The sequence below is a fragment of the Amphimedon queenslandica genome, unplaced genomic scaffold (assembly GCF_000090795.2).
Source record: "Amphimedon queenslandica unplaced genomic scaffold, v1.1 AMPQUscaffold_13373, whole genome shotgun sequence".
Taxonomy (NCBI): domain Eukaryota; kingdom Metazoa; phylum Porifera; class Demospongiae; order Haplosclerida; family Niphatidae; genus Amphimedon; species Amphimedon queenslandica.
The window spans coordinates 138924-153701 of NW_003546391.1; the positions used below are offsets into that span (position 1 = coordinate 138924).

A 14778-nucleotide genomic window follows, 5' to 3' on the forward strand; every position below is an offset into this window, starting at 1 on the left:
CACTCACAAGCAAAGGCCAGCTCATCTGGAAACATTAGAGTTCTTACCTGTTGACGTGGCCAAAATGGATGATGGTACATTGTACGTGCTACAAGTTTTTGTGAGTGGGAAATTTAAAAAGTACAATATGAAGAATGGAATAGTTTGCCTTAATTTACCTGGCTCAGATGTAATGCAAGCCTTCAGCCACTTCTCTTATGTCCACTCGGGAGAGTCATTGCTCATATGTGACCTTGAAGGAATCAAAACCGGCAATAGGTTTCAACTGACCGATCCAGCAATACACAATCGTACCAGACCAAATTATTACGGGAGCACTGACAGTGGATTCATTGGGATTAAGAGGTTCTTTAAGAGTCATTCCTGCAATGGAATATGTCGTCAAATGGGGCTTGAAGGAATAAAGGCATGAAGATAACCTTTTTTGTAGTTAATCATTAGACTCAGACTATAATAGTTAACACAACTTATGTATAATTATGTCTAATAACTTTATTTAGAAATAGAACAAGACAAAATACAATATTTATTATTTATACATTTACTATGTTTATTTGGGCATTGTTTTGAGTTAGTAGTCTAGTTAATCTTCTTCTTGTGAAAGGCGGCGATACTTGATAGGGAGACAAGGGAACAGATAGTGCCAAAAGGTTTTTTGCTCTTGTTTCTGTTTTCTCTCCTCCTGTTGTTCTTGAACTTTAGGATATTCGTATCCCACACGAACTCTTGGTCCTCCTTGATTAGGATTATTTGGTATCTGAACATCAACTGTAGGCTGGGGATATTGAACCATAGCAGCTGGGTGGTAGTACCCATACCCACCATTGCAATAGTAGCCATCATTCAAGTGGTTCCTCAACATATGAGACCCAGCCATACCTAACAGATGAAGTGCCATGATGGATGGATGATGCTATCAAACCAAAAGAGAGAGAGAAAGACTGAAATCAGTTGTTGCTTGAAATGAGAGCAAAGAAAGATGAACTAAAGTAATAACAGGAAGGAATGCCCAGTAGACTAGTAGCAATTACTGTACTGTGTACTGCTAATAATTCCCTTTTTGGTGAACTTCCTGCATATCTTTGTGTACATGTTTACACTCAATGTGGGCTGTAATCATACCCTGGATACCATACAAGAAGCATGATCTAGTCTATCTATACTAGACAATTAGTCTACCTGTTTAGATAACCAGTTTTGAATCTTTTATGGCTGCATGTAATTTGTAAATGTTCTCAATATGAGTATATTCATAGAGGCAATAGTAGATGCTATGATTTGATTTTAAACAGCTAGAAAGGCATATCTATTGATAATGCTGACTTGTATTTTGACTGATATTCATTTAATTTCTGATCTGCAAAGGAGTGGCTCAACATGAAGCTAGCATTGACCTTTTTCGTTTTAGCAATTATAGCAACTTGTCAGGGTCTTTATCCTAAGGACTCTCCCAGCAGGCTACTAAAGGACCTGGATGGTATATGGCACTTTAAGATTGATGACTCACTATCAAGGAATGAAGGATTTGATGATGAATGGTACCTAAAGCCAGTAAGTTTTGTTTGCTATAGCTAAATTTTTTTATTTATTTATCTTATTTCATTTCAAGCTTACTGACACCATTCTGATGCCAGTCCCTGCCAGTTATAATGACATCACTCAGGATAAAAATATCAGAGACTTCATTGGCTGGGCTTGGTATGACAGGAACTTTTGGGTACCTGGTTCTTGGTTGGATGGTAAAACACGTGTAGTGTTGAGATTTGAGAGTGCCCATTACTACACTATAGTGGTAAGTGTATATGTACACAATGAATCCCATGCAGCTATCTTAACTTGTAGTGGGTCAATGGTAAACAAGTGATGACACATGATGGAGGTCACTTACCATTTGAGGCTGATATTGCTGAACACCTAGAGGAAGGACAACCAAACAGAGTAACTGTTGCTGTTAATAATACCCTCAATGCTAACACTTTGCCTCCTGGTTCTGTTAAATATTACAGTGGAGAAAAGTATGACAGCAAATATAATATTATATATACTCTGACTTTATATTAGGTATCCACCAAATTACTTTACTTTTACCGGACAATTTGATTTCTTTAATTATGCTGGTATTCAACGTTCAGTAAAACTCTATACCACTCCCAAGGCATATATATCTGATATCAGTGTTGTTACTGAACTGGAGGAAGATGGGAGTGCTAGCGTTGCATATACAGTAATGATAGGAGGAGTAGAAGGAAATAGTGAAGCAAGTTATGAAGTCAGTCTATCAGGAGTGAAAGATTCAGGTACTCTCATACTGCTATTGTCATCCATTATTATAATATGTAGGAACTGTAACTGATGGGATTGCTAAAGGTACTCTTAAGATTACCGATCCTACCCTATGGTGGCCTTGGACTCTTAGCTCTACTCCTGGAGCTATGCAACCATTCCAAGTATTAAACTGTGTAAATTTTTAATTTTATGTATTTAGGTAAAAATCACTACTGATGGTGTTACTGACATGTATATACAATCTGTTGGTCTGAGGGAGGTTGTAGTGACAGAGGATCAGTTTCTCATTAATGGCAAACCATTTTACTTTCATGGTGTGGACAAACATGAGGACTGGGACGTAAGACAAAGTATAAACAATGACTGATTTCATTTGTCTGTAACAGATTGTTGGTAAAGGCATAAACGATGCTCTTCTCATGAAGGACATTAATTTACTTAAGTGGATGAATGTGGCTGCTTTCAGGACCAGTCATTATCCTTATGCTGAAGAAATGCTTGACCTCTGTGACAAGGAAGGGATTGTGGTCATTGGAGAAAGCCCTGCAGTTGGATTACACGAGTAAGTAATGCACAATACTAATTTTTATTAATATTTTATGTGCAGTGAGGATAATTTTGGTAATGCAACACTGATGCATCACTTTCAGGTGATGAGAGAAATGATTGATAGAGATAAGAACCATCCATCAGTTGTGATGTGGTCAGTAGCTAATGAGCCTGCATCTGACCTTCCGGTTGCTGAAAGATATTTCCAGTAAGCTTATATTATAAATGAAAGTAAAATAGATACTTTTCTCTAAAGATCTATTGTAGAAGTTACACATACTCTTGATGCATCCCGCCCTATTACATTTGCTTGCAATAAAGACTATGATTCTGATAGAGCAGTAAGTTATGGCTATACAATTGGTACACAAATTTATTTCAATATTTGTATAGACACAGTTTATGGATGTAATAATGCTTAATCGCTATTACGATTGGTATGATAACGGTGGACATCCAGAAGTTGTGCCATATGCCCTACGCTATGATCTTGGGCAATGGAGACAAAGGCAGAAGAAGCCAATCATGATATCAGAGTATGGAGCAGGGACAATACCAGGGATACACAAGGACCCTCCAGTAATGTGGTCTGAAGAGTATCAAGTACATGCACACACATTGACTGAGTATTAATTATACTGCCACTACAGGCTGAAGCACTGATGGCTTATTGGTCTGTGTTTGATGATTATCGTAAATCTTTCTTCATTGGTGAGCTAGTATGGAACTTTGCTGATTTTGAAACTGCTCAATGTAAGATATAACAAAGAACAGAACCAATATATTAATTGTCATTTTTATAGCATCTAAGCGTGCTGATGGTAATCACAAAGGTCTACTGACACGTCAGAGGCAGCCAAAGTTAGCAGCACGGGCCGTTAAGTATAGATATGAGGCACTAGCTGAAGGAAAAGACTATCATCCTGAACAGATTCCAGTTTGATTGCTGTGCATTTAATGATTGTAATCTGCTGCATGCTGCTTTTTTTGCTGAAGCTATTTTAATGATATTCATTCACAAAAGGGTGGGGCTCAAGATGAAGCAAGCAATAACTTTACTGATCTTAGCTGTAGCATTTCTATCAACTTGTCAGGGTCTTTATCCTAAGGACTCTCCCAGCAGGTTACTAAAGGACCTGGATGGTATATGGCACTTTAAGATTGATGACTCACTATCAAGGAATGAAGGATTTGATAAAGAATGGTACCTAAAACCAGTAAGTCAGTAATATTATCAAAGTAAGCAATGAGTTACTCACTTTTACAGTTAAATGACACCATTCTGATGCCAGTCCCTGCCAGTTATAATGACATCACTCAGGACCACAAAATTAGAGATTTCCTTGGTTGGGCTTGGTATGACAGAAACTTTTGGGTACCTGGTTCTTGGTTGGATGGTAAAACACGTGTAGTGTTGAGATTTGAGAGTGCCTATTATTACACTATAGTGGTAAGTGTATATGTACACAATAAATCCCATGCAGCTATCTTAACTTGTAGTGGGTCAATGGTAAACAAGTGATGACACATGATGGAGGTCACTTACCATTTGAAGCTGACATTGCTGAGCACCTAGAGGAAGGACAACCAAACAGAGTAACTGTTGCTGTTAACAATACACTTACAGCAAAAACTCTACCAGTTGGTTCAGTCACCTATCACAATGGAGAGGAGTAAGTATTTATATGAAAACATTGTGATCAATCTTAATTAGGTATCCTCCAAATTATTTTACATTCACTGGTGATTTTGATTTCTTTAATTATGCTGGTATTCAACGCTCAGTAAAACTCTATACCACTCCCAAGGCATATATATCTGATATCAGTGTTGTTACTGAACTGGAGGAAGATGGGAGTGCTAGTGTTGCATATACAGTAATGGTAGGAGGAGTAGAAGGAAATAATGAAGTAACTTATGAAGTCAGTCTATCAGGAGTGAAGGATTCAGGTACTATCATACTGCTATTGTCATCTATTATTATAATATGTAGGAACTGTAACTGATGGAATTGCTAAAGGTACTCTTAAGATTACTAATCCTACCCTATGGTGGCCTTGGACTCTTAGTTCTACTCCTGGGGCTATGCAACCATTCCAAGTATTAAACTGTGTAATTTTTATAGTTGAATATATTTAGGTAAAAATCACAACTGATGGTGTTACTGACATGTATATACAATCTGTTGGTCTGAGAGAAATTACAGTGACAGAGGATCAATTTCTCATTAATGGCAAACCATTTTACTTTCATGGAATTGGCAAGCATGAAGACTGGGATGTAAGATGTTATGACTGTGACTAACTATATTCATCATAAGCCCCACAGATTATTGGTAAAGGTATTAACGATGCTCTTCTCATGAAAGATCTCAATGCACTTCTTTGGCTAAATGCATCAGCATTTAGAGCCACTACCTATCCCTTTGCAGAAGAAATGCTGGACCTAGCTGACAAAGCAGGCATTGTAGTTATTGGAGAAAGCACTTCAGTTGGACAGAAAAGGTAGTATTCTAAAATTGACATATTGGATCCATTTTGTCTTACAGTGTGAGTAATTTTGGCAATGAGTCATTAGCACACCATCTCCAAGTGATGAAAGAATTGATTAACAGAGACAAGAACCATCCATCAGTTGTATTGTGGTCTTTAGCTAATGAACCAGAATCATCTCTCTCTGTTGCTGAAGAATACTTTCAGTAAGAAGATTCTCATGGATAAATTGTAGATTAAGAATAATATTTTAGGACTCTTGTTGAGGCTACTCATACTCTTGATCCAACACGTCCTGTATCATTTACGTGCAATTTGGATTACAACAATGACAAAGTGGTAAGTACAGGTACCGTAGTTTCTATGCTATGTAAATGCACCTAGTTCAAACACATGGATCTCATAATGCTTAATCGATATCTTGACTGGTATCAAAACGGAGGACATCCGGAGGTTGTGCCATATGCTCTACGCTATGATTTAGAGCAATGGAGGAAGCTGTACAAGAAACCAATCATGATATCAGAATATGGGGCTGGGACAATACCGGGATTCCACAAGGACCCTCCAGTCATGTGGACTGAAGAGTATCAGGTCATTATAATCATAGAGAACCACTTTATATGCTACATGTGTATTGTATTGTGTATAGGTTCTAGCACTGTCAGCTTTCTGGCCAGTGTTTGATGAATACAGGAAATCTTTCCTAATTGGTGAAATGGTTTGGTCCTTTGCTGATTTTGAAACAGCTCAATGTAAGCACTGGTTTCATTTGCAGTTATATATTATGTAGTCTACATTTCATAGCAACTTCACGCACCGATGGCAACCACAAAGGTCTACTGACACGTCAAAGGCAACCAAAACTAGCTGCTCATGTTGTAAGGGAAAGGTTTTCAGCATTGGCTGAAGGAAGAGACTACCATCCTGAGAAAGTATCAGTAAAATAGTGATTGGATATATGCTGCTATAAAAGCTACACATATTGCTGTTTGCTTTATAAGTATATCTACATGGCTGCTGATCAATAATTCAATTTGTATAGATTATCTACTACTATTAACAGTTTGTTCATACCTCTTTTACACTTCTCAATAGTAAGGAAGAGTAAGGAGCAAACAACATAGCTAATAGAGTACTGCTAAAATGCAATTTTCCCTCTCTTATGAAATAAAATCTTATTAAAAATAAACAAAATATGTGTAAATTATAAAATCCTTAAGTTTAGCTAGTCACTAGTGTTCTATGGTGGTGGTATTCTTTTCGTCTTCAGAATATACTTCTTCACATAAAACAGTGTGATCTGGACACCAAACACTACACTGATGATGTAAAAAGCGTTTCCTCCCAGTGTAGGAACGAGATCTAGTTTTGGATACGTCTGTATAGTATAGTGAAGGGCAGTACCAAGACCCAGTCTAAAGCAGAGATAAGTGACAAAAAACAAAGTATCAATGATAAATGCCGTTCGACCCTTGTATAATTGCATCTCTTTCAGGAACCATCGGGTCTGTAGGAATGGATTTGTGACTTCGCTCCCTCCCAGAACTGCAGTCAGCTCGGAGCCATAAGACCCGGTATAAAGACTATAAGTGAAACCAACGAGCGATACGACATGATGCGCCAGCATCACAATACCTTCAGTCTGATACCAGAGACACCAAATAAAATCAAATATAAAATATCCAATGCTAATCGTTATGATGGCTGTGTGGAGTTGAGTGTTTGGTTGAGCAATGTAAGTAAATGGCCACGGGCCAAATACGAAACAGCTCCCAAAGCTAAGAATCGATGCCACAGTCCCGTGGAGTGCAGTGACGATTCTGCAGTTCCACTCTGGAGAGCAGGTCCTATTGAACACACACACATAGAAGTACAGGTTGGCCCAGAAGAAGAAGCTAGTGAATATAGCAGTGAGTGGTAGCTGACCCATTAAAGATGAGTCTTTCATTACCAAATCATCACTGGTGGGTATGTTCTAAAAAGAAACAAAAAATAGTTTCAGTAACATTTAACAAAAGAAGTGTTTGCTATTCATCTCAACTGATGTGGTCATTAGTATTATGCCAATACACGATGCTAATGAGTTAATTCACTGCAATCATTAATTAGCAGTGAGTGCTGGGAAAGTTTACGACAATAATACAACAAACAACAAGATTTCTAGTACAACAGGACGGGCAGACACTTACAATCCCTTCCTGTGGGACGTTCAAATCAACAGTCATGACTCCAAGGACTCCTGTGTCTACTAGTACAAGGTATCGCACACTCACAGGGAGAAGTAGTCTCACGGAACCACGCCAGCTGAAGTGTGACTGTGACAGTGACAAGGAAGTGAAGGAAGGAAGGAGATGGTGTGATGATCGCACCCCTTGTTGCAGCAAAATTAAAGGGTGGGGCTAGTGTGGCTACGCCCAAAAAAAGATGGCGACAGGTGGTAGAGTGCTGGGTGATTTCAAGTTCAAATTTTTTAGCTCTCTCAATCAGGGACGCGGCCTCAGAACTGGTATATAAACAAAGAGATATTTAATATTTAACTTGCAGTATTTGTAGGTGATGTTTTTGAGTTATCTGGCGATCATGGAACTGGGAAATCCGAAATATTTCTTAACATGGTGGCTGAGGCTCTAATCCCAAAATACTATCAAGACTACATATTGGGTGGTAAGGAAATAGGAGTCGTATTTATCAGTACTAACTACAAGTTTGATTTATTACGGTTGGTGGAAATACTCGAACACAAACTTTTTGTAAGACTCTCCAGCGAAGGAGAGGAACTCAAAGTGAACGATGATGAGAGTATCATCACTTTAAGAGACGCCGAAGTACCCATCACTTCAAAGTCTCCGCCCATATCATTCAAAGAACCTTCCATCAACAGGGAACTCATCAAAAACTGTCTTAAGAAACTTTATGTGCTCAACTGTGACTCCATTCACAGTCTGACTCTGACTGTCATTTTCTTGAAACAATTCCTGCTAGGTTCGCCTCACATTGAGCTGATACTGATCGACCATGCTCTAACAACTGAACATGTTAGAGATGAAGTCTCACCCATTGACCCGATGAAGTGGTTGGAGCTACTTGTAGACTATAGCAGACAGTATGCTATAGGTATTATCACTGAGCCAGAGACTCCAATTAGTAATAGTGAAATAAATAAATATACTTATCATATTCGTAAGACAAGGTCTGCTCCCAATGGTTCCGTGTTTACTCTAAGCAGTGTTAACTTTAATCAGTCATGGGACTTTACTGTTAATAATGATGGGATAGCCTTTGGATCCAATTGAAAGACACGTCACTCAAGAGCCACATGTATGTGTTAATGTGTACAGTGTAGTACTAACAATAATTATCACAAATTTAAAGATTATTATTTTATCATTATTTAATCATTATCTATTGATCATGGAATAAAATTGAATCACACAAACAAAACTAATGCCAAATCTCTCTCATCATTCGTGTCCGTACAAAATATGTTTGAGTTCCTCAACGAGCGTCTCGTGGCGATAGGCGACACGAATGTTGGGTACGTTGGTACGTGTGATGTCATTACCTCCAGGCCCCTCCTCTTGATATCGGAGACCCAACCAATACTGCTTGACCTGGAAAGAAAAGAAAAAAATAACAAAATACTGCAGGATAAAATAACGAGTAGATACTCACGTTATGTTCAAAGCCGCTCATTAGGACAGAGTTCCTTGCCAGCTCACACATGTCGCAAGGGCTGAGTTTCCACACTTGTGCTGCGATGCTGTACTCCTCCATTAAAGGCTCCTGTAGAAGAAGAAAGGGAATTGAATCTGTTTTGGTCAATTTGTTTTCCATCAAAAATTGGGTATTTCTGGAGCCAATTTTTGGGGAAAAAAAGCATAGATTATTGTTAACATTGTACAGTGATTTTCCTTAAACTTGCATAATAGACAAGCAGAAATGTGTCGTGCACACGCTCTGTTGTGGTCAGGAATAAAATGGATGCACCTACTTAATACTGACCACAACAAAACATGTGCATAACACATTTCTGCTTGTCTATCATGCAAGTTTAAGGAAAATCACTGTACAATCAAAACACTTCATTAATCTTTACTCTCTTTCTCCCTTCCCTGATGCATATACCTTAGTAAAATGAAACTGAAGTGGATCATCAGTAGAAAGAGACACTAGGAGACCACGTTGAAAGTACTGATGCAACGGATTGCGATGATAATCCAAAAACAGGGAATTGTTACTCAGTGGTGACATGGCAATGCCAATCTGAGCCAAATAGTATAAATACTGTAGAGTTGGTACCTATAGGTGACAAAATATAAGAAGTTTTTTTAAGAACATGTACATGTATATTAATCAGAAAAAAATATAAATTGAGAATTTTTTCCAAGCCATTTTTTGACAAAATATCCTTTCCCATGGTCATTGACTCAACTCCAATTCTGATAAATAGTATGTTATAGGGCAAAAAATTATTACATTTTTAATGTACATGTACGTACGATTGACATCTATAATAATTATATGTACGCTAAATACCTTTCTCAACATCAAACCATGTGAAATGTTCTCAGCCAACATGAATGCAGTTATCAGGTGATGAGCAGGACCTGCTTCACCACAATGGGGCCGCAACTGAAAAGTGTGCAATCCTCTTATCCTAATAATAATAATATTACATTATGACAAGTACGTTATTATTGGGAAATTATGTCTTATTTGAACAAACAACAAAGATGGATACTATATCAACTTGGACTCACTTTCTGAGTTTGTTGAGGAGACAAATGTTAGCATACATATAGAACACGTAGTAGACATAAGGAGGATTATCAGTGTGGGTCCAATGGGTAGGATCGGGTGAGGTTTGGTGAAAGAAATGACTCTCCGGCTTACTCTCATCATCAACACTATCAAACCCTGTTACCTAAGGGAGGAGAGAGAGAGGGGGAGAGAAAAAAGAGAGGGTAAGAGAAGGGAGAAAGGGTAAGAGAAGGGAGGGAGGGTAAGAGAGAAGGTACATGTAAAGAAGCAAACACATCTCTTTGGATGTGTTGTTGCCCAAGAGTTTGGCACACGTCTTGATGTTTACTTTAAATTGTAAGACCAACTAGTGTCCTACTCTTATGGCTTTTAGAAATTTGCTAACATATTACTTATTCATTATAATATACTAATATAGGCCAAATACATTGCAAAATGAGATAAAATAGGAGAAAAATACATTGTACATCATCACATGCACACACGCACTATTTTTTGTACATTACTCCTTCAAAGTACCTGATTAAGAAATCTTGAAAGGAACGGGTGTGAGGACGGATCCAGAGTTGCCTCAAAGACAGGCACAAACAAATTCTCCAATATCTGATTGAAATTCTCAACCATGTTCCTATCCTTGTAAATATCACTGATAGCAGAAAAGGAAAGAAGTAACATCATTATTATTACTAGCAAATTGATCTTATAAATCTCACTATATCCTTGGTACTTGTATGAGCCAGCGAACGTTATCACAGAACAGGTTGTGGGTCACCGCCCACTTGGCAAGTTTGTCCCACTCGTCAGGCGAGCGTCCATATATGGAAATACGAAGTTCAGCCATTTGATACTTGCTCTCAGTAAGGTCGTCCATCACTTCCTGTGGGTGTGGCTAGTTATTAATAGTTATAAAGGGGGAATACCTTGATTATATGAGCGAAATAGCTCCCTCCAATGTCATTGTCAGTTTTTATGAATATTTCTCTCAATTTGCTCTTTCCAATCGGATTATACTTGGCATTGAACTTGTCAAAACGATGAAACGTATTTCGATCCTACAATAACAAGGAGATATTATTATTATCATTATTATTAGTATTATTATAATAACAATATTTTTTATTCTTTCCCCCTCTCCCTATCTCTCCCTTACTGCATGCACATCAAGGTTATCAACGTTAAGGTCATAGGCTCTGAGATTCATATCCTCAAACACTTGAGAGAGAGTCTTCTTCTCTTTTCTGTTATTAATGACAACCTCGCCGGGACACTCCTTGATCTTCTTCTTCATGAAGCGTAAAAGGTGCTTCTGGTTCATGCAGGAAGAAGCATGAATATGAGTATCAACCTATAAGGAGTACATTATTATGTCAGAGAAAGAAAAAATATATGCACATCACTACAGTGCACAATGTATGCACAAAATTCCCATCAAATTTAGATTTTTACAAATTTTTTAAATTGCTCCAAAATTAAGTAAAAGTCCCTGTACTATAGTGCACGGTCTCGGGCCAAATTTTGCCAAAAATGAAAAGGTGAGAATTTTCCATTTTAATAATTTTCCCCAGTACATATACATGTACTTATGTTGCGTAGAAAGTTTGAGCTGGTTCCGATGAAATTTGGATTTTTTATGAATTTTTAAAGTTACTCCAAAATCAGGTAAAAGTCCCTGTACTATAGTACACAGTCTCGGACCAAATTTTGCCAAAAATGACTAGGAAAGAATTCTCCATTTTTATAATTTTTCCTAGTACATATACATGTACTTATGCTGTGTAGAAAGTTTGAGCTGGTTCCGATCAAATTTGGATTTTTTACAAATTTTTAAAGTTTCTCAAAAATCAGGTAAAAGTCCCTGTACTATAGTACACGGTCTTGGGCCAAATTTTGCCAAAAATGACTAAGAGAGAATTCTCCATTTTTATAAATTTTCCTGATACATATACATGTACTTATGCTGCATAGAAAGTTTGAGCTGATTCTGATCAAATTTGGATTTTTAGAGAATTTTTAAAGTTGCTCCTTGAAGCTTGCTTTGTAGCTCACTTAACATGCTTTGTGGGAAACCCAGCATTGTACATGTACATTATATATATACAATCAAGAATAAATAATACCTAAAGTAAATAAATAAATAATAACTAATACCTTTAGGTATTATTTACTCTTGGTACAATGTATATGTACATGTGCATTGTATATGTACTGTATTGTATACGTATATGGTGTGTGTAGATTATATGGTAAATAGTTTCCCAGCCCCAGTGCTAATAAGGGCAATACGACATGTAGTAAACATCACATTATTTACCTTTCTGACATTATAAAAGTCACGATGGGGAACAGACTTCTGTGCTTTGAGCTCTCTCAGTTCGTTAAGCATCACATGCAGGTGAAACCGTGAATCGAGATACCCTAACCTCCTGTAGCTGAAAGACTTGCTAATATTAGGAAAAAAAAGAAGTTAAACCTTGAGGCCATTGAGTAAATACATGAAATAAAATATGCAAAGCAGTCATGTACATGTACATACATAACATAATAACGAAATAATCATGTACAACTCACATAGGCCCATGGATAGAAAGAGCCAGCAGTATATTATAATCTTTAATAAAGTCCTCTCTCACTGCCTCCATTGTCCTTGGATCATTCAGAAAGTTATCATTTGCAATTTCTTTCTCTTCTATATTCTCCTGGTCTCCCGTAGCCCTTAGCTGAATGAACCCTCTAACCATCTTTACCTAGAGACGCACCACACGATCACATGACTCTCACGTGACATACCCTCGTACCTCAAAGTTAAGCTTCGACTTGAAAGGGACGTCATGTGGCAGAAAATTAGGCACAGGGCTACACCCCGTGGGTACTATGAAATAAAGATGAAAGTGAAAATAAAAAACAGAAGCTGCTGTTGCGTGCATACTGTGAATAACATCGCCACCAGCTGTAACTGCCTGATCAGTATCTGTACAGAATGCACTGCTGGGGATAATGTCACTGTCAAGCATCTTAGCAGTTGTTTCACAAAAACCCTATGAAGAGAGTACAATGTATGAGAGTGAATGTAAGAAACTGTTTCTATAGGAGGAGCTCACTTGATGGCTCATGCTCATGTATTTACGTCTTATCTTCAAAGCACTGATGAGGTACTGCTGCGCCTCCTTGAAATCTGATTCTGTTACCTAAAAGAGAGAGAGAGAGAGAAGGTGAGAGAGACTTTAAACAGAATAAATGGCTTACTCCTGCTAGATTAGAGGGAATGGCATCACCATCAGTTGATTCACTGGCTGGGATGTCAGCAGCTGGAGTGATGGTGACTCGGTTGAATGGAACTTTGAGACATACACCAGACTCAACAAACTTCATGCTCATCTGAGTAGCACTATTTAATAATAATAATAATTTAATAATAAACATAATAATACTCTATCAATAATGTGTACAGACTCACTCTATCATTATCAGTATTTATACACATCACTACTCACTCTCAGATTGTTTATGGGTGCAATTAATCAAATACCTTTTAAGATCAGTAGCAAAAGACTGTATGTCAGCCAAGCTCTCGTTCCTGTCTCCAAAGTATTCGTAAGGAGCATTCAATGCATTGGGCTCTGTAGTAGAAACAAGAGGTGCCATTATATCACCCTCAACAAACTAAAGTCTATAGTATTGTCTTATTGTTAATTAACTTAGTCAGTCGATCACATACCAGTCTTGATAATAGTCTCCCTACTCTCAGGTCTCTACTGCCTCATACCAGGTGACCCTTTACTTCTTACCAGGTTACCCTTTACCTCTTACTAGGCTACCCTTTACCTCTTACCAGGTTACCCTTTAGCTCTTACCAGGTTACCCTCTTCCTCCCCTTACCTGGTGTGTAGTGTTCAGTTGAGACAAATGTTGCCATCTCTAATTCATCATCAGTGCTCTCTTTGTCACTTTCAACAGACACTTCAGGCTGCTTGTGAAAAGTTGGCTTTTTGCTATTACCATCAGACGAGACTGAAAGAGATCTAATGGCAGCTAAAAAAGAAGTAAAGAGGAGGCATGAATAATAGCGTATCAGTTGTACAGTTGTGTACTGGCACGTACCTCCAACATCATTAACAAAAACTGATTTTGATTCTTTCTTGTGTAACTTCTTAGCTAACTTGTGAAACACCTGGTAAAGAGAGAGAGAGACACACACACACACACACCATGATCATAAAATGAACCATGCGAGGATTTTCATTATACGCACGATAATTATTTTAATTAATTCCAAAGTGTAAATTATCAACATGTAAAATAATTGGCACTTTCATGACTATACACAAGACTCATGTCCATGATATTGCCCATACTATTACTATGCACTAGTATATACAATATTAAACCTGAGGCCCTTATCTTACAGCTGTTTCTTCCTCGGAATAAGATCCCAAGGGACTGGATCCAGATAGTCTCGATGCCCGGCTGTGTTCCATCATTCTCTGGGCCTCTCTCTCTCCTCCTATCTCCATGGCGCTGGGAGATACGGAGTAAGCCTTCCCGGAACTGCTCGTCTTCCTCAAGACAAGAGGAGACGTAGGCACAGAATTAGAGCTAACTTTAGGTTCATTCATCCTTTTAAAGCAGCACAAATTAGAATGATGGCGTTGTTTGGGGAAGTAGTAGTAGCCTAGGGTGGAGCTAATTA

The 14778-nt window shown here is 37.9% G+C and overlaps 4 protein-coding genes across 6 annotated transcripts; 2 read left to right on the top strand and 2 right to left on the bottom strand.

The window, feature by feature from the left end:
* The first annotated feature begins 1319 nt into the window (after positions 1–1319).
* LOC100635650 (beta-glucuronidase-like) lies at positions 1320–6424 on the top strand. 3 transcript variants are annotated; one of them, XM_019997403.1, is made up of 12 exons: positions 1320–1551; positions 1610–1792; positions 1843–2015; positions 2062–2297; positions 2341–2447; positions 4975–5115; positions 5164–5339; positions 5384–5533; positions 5582–5666; positions 5712–5921; positions 5980–6082; positions 6135–6424. In XM_019997403.1, the coding sequence occupies exons 1-12, from the start codon at positions 1378–1380 to the stop codon at positions 6275–6277; spliced, it is 1881 nt and encodes a 626-aa protein (XP_019852962.1). In that variant the 5' UTR covers positions 1320–1377; the 3' UTR covers positions 6278–6424. The 3 variants fall into 3 exon arrangements, with proteins under 3 accessions (XP_019852962.1, XP_003387104.1, XP_003387105.2); XM_003387056.2 differs by lacking the exons at positions 4975–5115; positions 5164–5339; positions 5384–5533; ... (2 more) ...; positions 5980–6082; positions 6135–6424 and adding exons at positions 2486–2626; positions 2673–2848; positions 2894–3043; ... (2 more) ...; positions 3486–3588; positions 3639–3845 and having other exon boundaries at positions 1330–1551; XM_003387057.3 differs by lacking the exons at positions 1320–1551; positions 1610–1792; positions 1843–2015; positions 2062–2297; positions 2341–2447 and adding exons at positions 3775–4052; positions 4103–4285; positions 4336–4508; positions 4550–4785; positions 4829–4935.
* Positions 6425–6463: 39 nt separating this feature from the next.
* On the bottom strand, positions 6464–7672 carry LOC100633895 (transmembrane protein 136-like). Its single transcript, XM_003387043.3, has 2 exons — positions 7520–7672; positions 6464–7305 (listed from the first exon to the last, which is right to left on the bottom strand). Exons 1-2 carry the CDS (start codon positions 7553–7555, stop codon positions 6571–6573), a joined length of 771 nt encoding a protein of 256 aa, XP_003387091.1. The 5' UTR covers positions 7556–7672; the 3' UTR covers positions 6464–6570.
* Positions 7673–7744: 72 nt separating this feature from the next.
* Positions 7745–8757, top strand: LOC105312976 (DNA repair protein XRCC2-like). The gene is made up of 2 exons (XM_011406035.2): positions 7745–7836; positions 7884–8757. Exons 1-2 carry the CDS (start codon positions 7755–7757, stop codon positions 8621–8623), a joined length of 822 nt encoding a protein of 273 aa, XP_011404337.1. The 5' UTR covers positions 7745–7754; the 3' UTR covers positions 8624–8757.
* On the bottom strand, positions 8721–14750 carry LOC100635902 (AMP deaminase 2-like). The gene is made up of 19 exons (XM_003387058.3): positions 14495–14750; positions 14190–14259; positions 13968–14120; positions 13618–13708; positions 13335–13476; positions 13190–13276; positions 13018–13126; positions 12887–12960; positions 12660–12835; positions 12403–12532; positions 11242–11436; positions 11012–11143; positions 10805–10968; positions 10611–10737; positions 10091–10254; positions 9867–9987; positions 9456–9629; positions 9003–9113; positions 8721–8941 (listed from the first exon to the last, which is right to left on the bottom strand). Exons 1-19 carry the CDS (start codon positions 14702–14704, stop codon positions 8792–8794), a joined length of 2580 nt encoding a protein of 859 aa, XP_003387106.1. The 5' UTR covers positions 14705–14750; the 3' UTR covers positions 8721–8791.
* Between the last annotated feature and the right edge of the window lie 28 nt (positions 14751–14778).

What these genes read in the sequence shown, in the direction of transcription:
- LOC100635650 (XM_003387057.3), top strand. Translation starts at nt 3,840, where the DNA reads ATGATATTCATTCACAAAAGGGTGGGGCTCAAGATGAAGCAAGCAATA. An exon ending in ATCAGGAGTGAAGGATTCAG is followed by an intron (nt 4,786 to 4,828) that starts GTACTATCATAC and finishes TATAATATGTAG; the next exon opens with GAACTGTAACTGATGGAATT. An exon ending in ACTTCAGTTGGACAGAAAAG is followed by an intron (nt 5,340 to 5,383) that starts GTAGTATTCTAA and finishes TTTGTCTTACAG; the next exon opens with TGTGAGTAATTTTGGCAATG.
- LOC100633895 (XM_003387043.3), bottom strand. Translation starts at nt 7,555, where the DNA reads ATGACTGTTGATTTGAACGTCCCACAGGAAGGGATT. An exon ending in ACGTCCCACAGGAAGGGATT is followed by an intron (nt 7,306 to 7,519) that starts GTAAGTGTCTGC and finishes GTTTCTTTTTAG; the next exon opens with AACATACCCACCAGTGATGA.
- LOC105312976 (XM_011406035.2), top strand. Translation starts at nt 7,755, where the DNA reads ATGGCGACAGGTGGTAGAGTGCTGGGTGATTTCAAGTTCAAATTTTTT. An exon ending in GGGACGCGGCCTCAGAACTG is followed by an intron (nt 7,837 to 7,883) that starts GTATATAAACAA and finishes CAGTATTTGTAG; the next exon opens with GTGATGTTTTTGAGTTATCT.
- LOC100635902 (XM_003387058.3), bottom strand. Translation starts at nt 14,704, where the DNA reads ATGAATGAACCTAAAGTTAGCTCTAATTCTGTGCCTACGTCTCCTCTT. An exon ending in AACTGAACACTACACACCAG is followed by an intron (nt 13,709 to 13,967) that starts GTAAGGGGAGGA and finishes TTTCTACTACAG; the next exon opens with AGCCCAATGCATTGAATGCT. An exon ending in CTTTCTATCCATGGGCCTAT is followed by an intron (nt 12,533 to 12,659) that starts GTGAGTTGTACA and finishes TCCTAATATTAG; the next exon opens with CAAGTCTTTCAGCTACAGGA.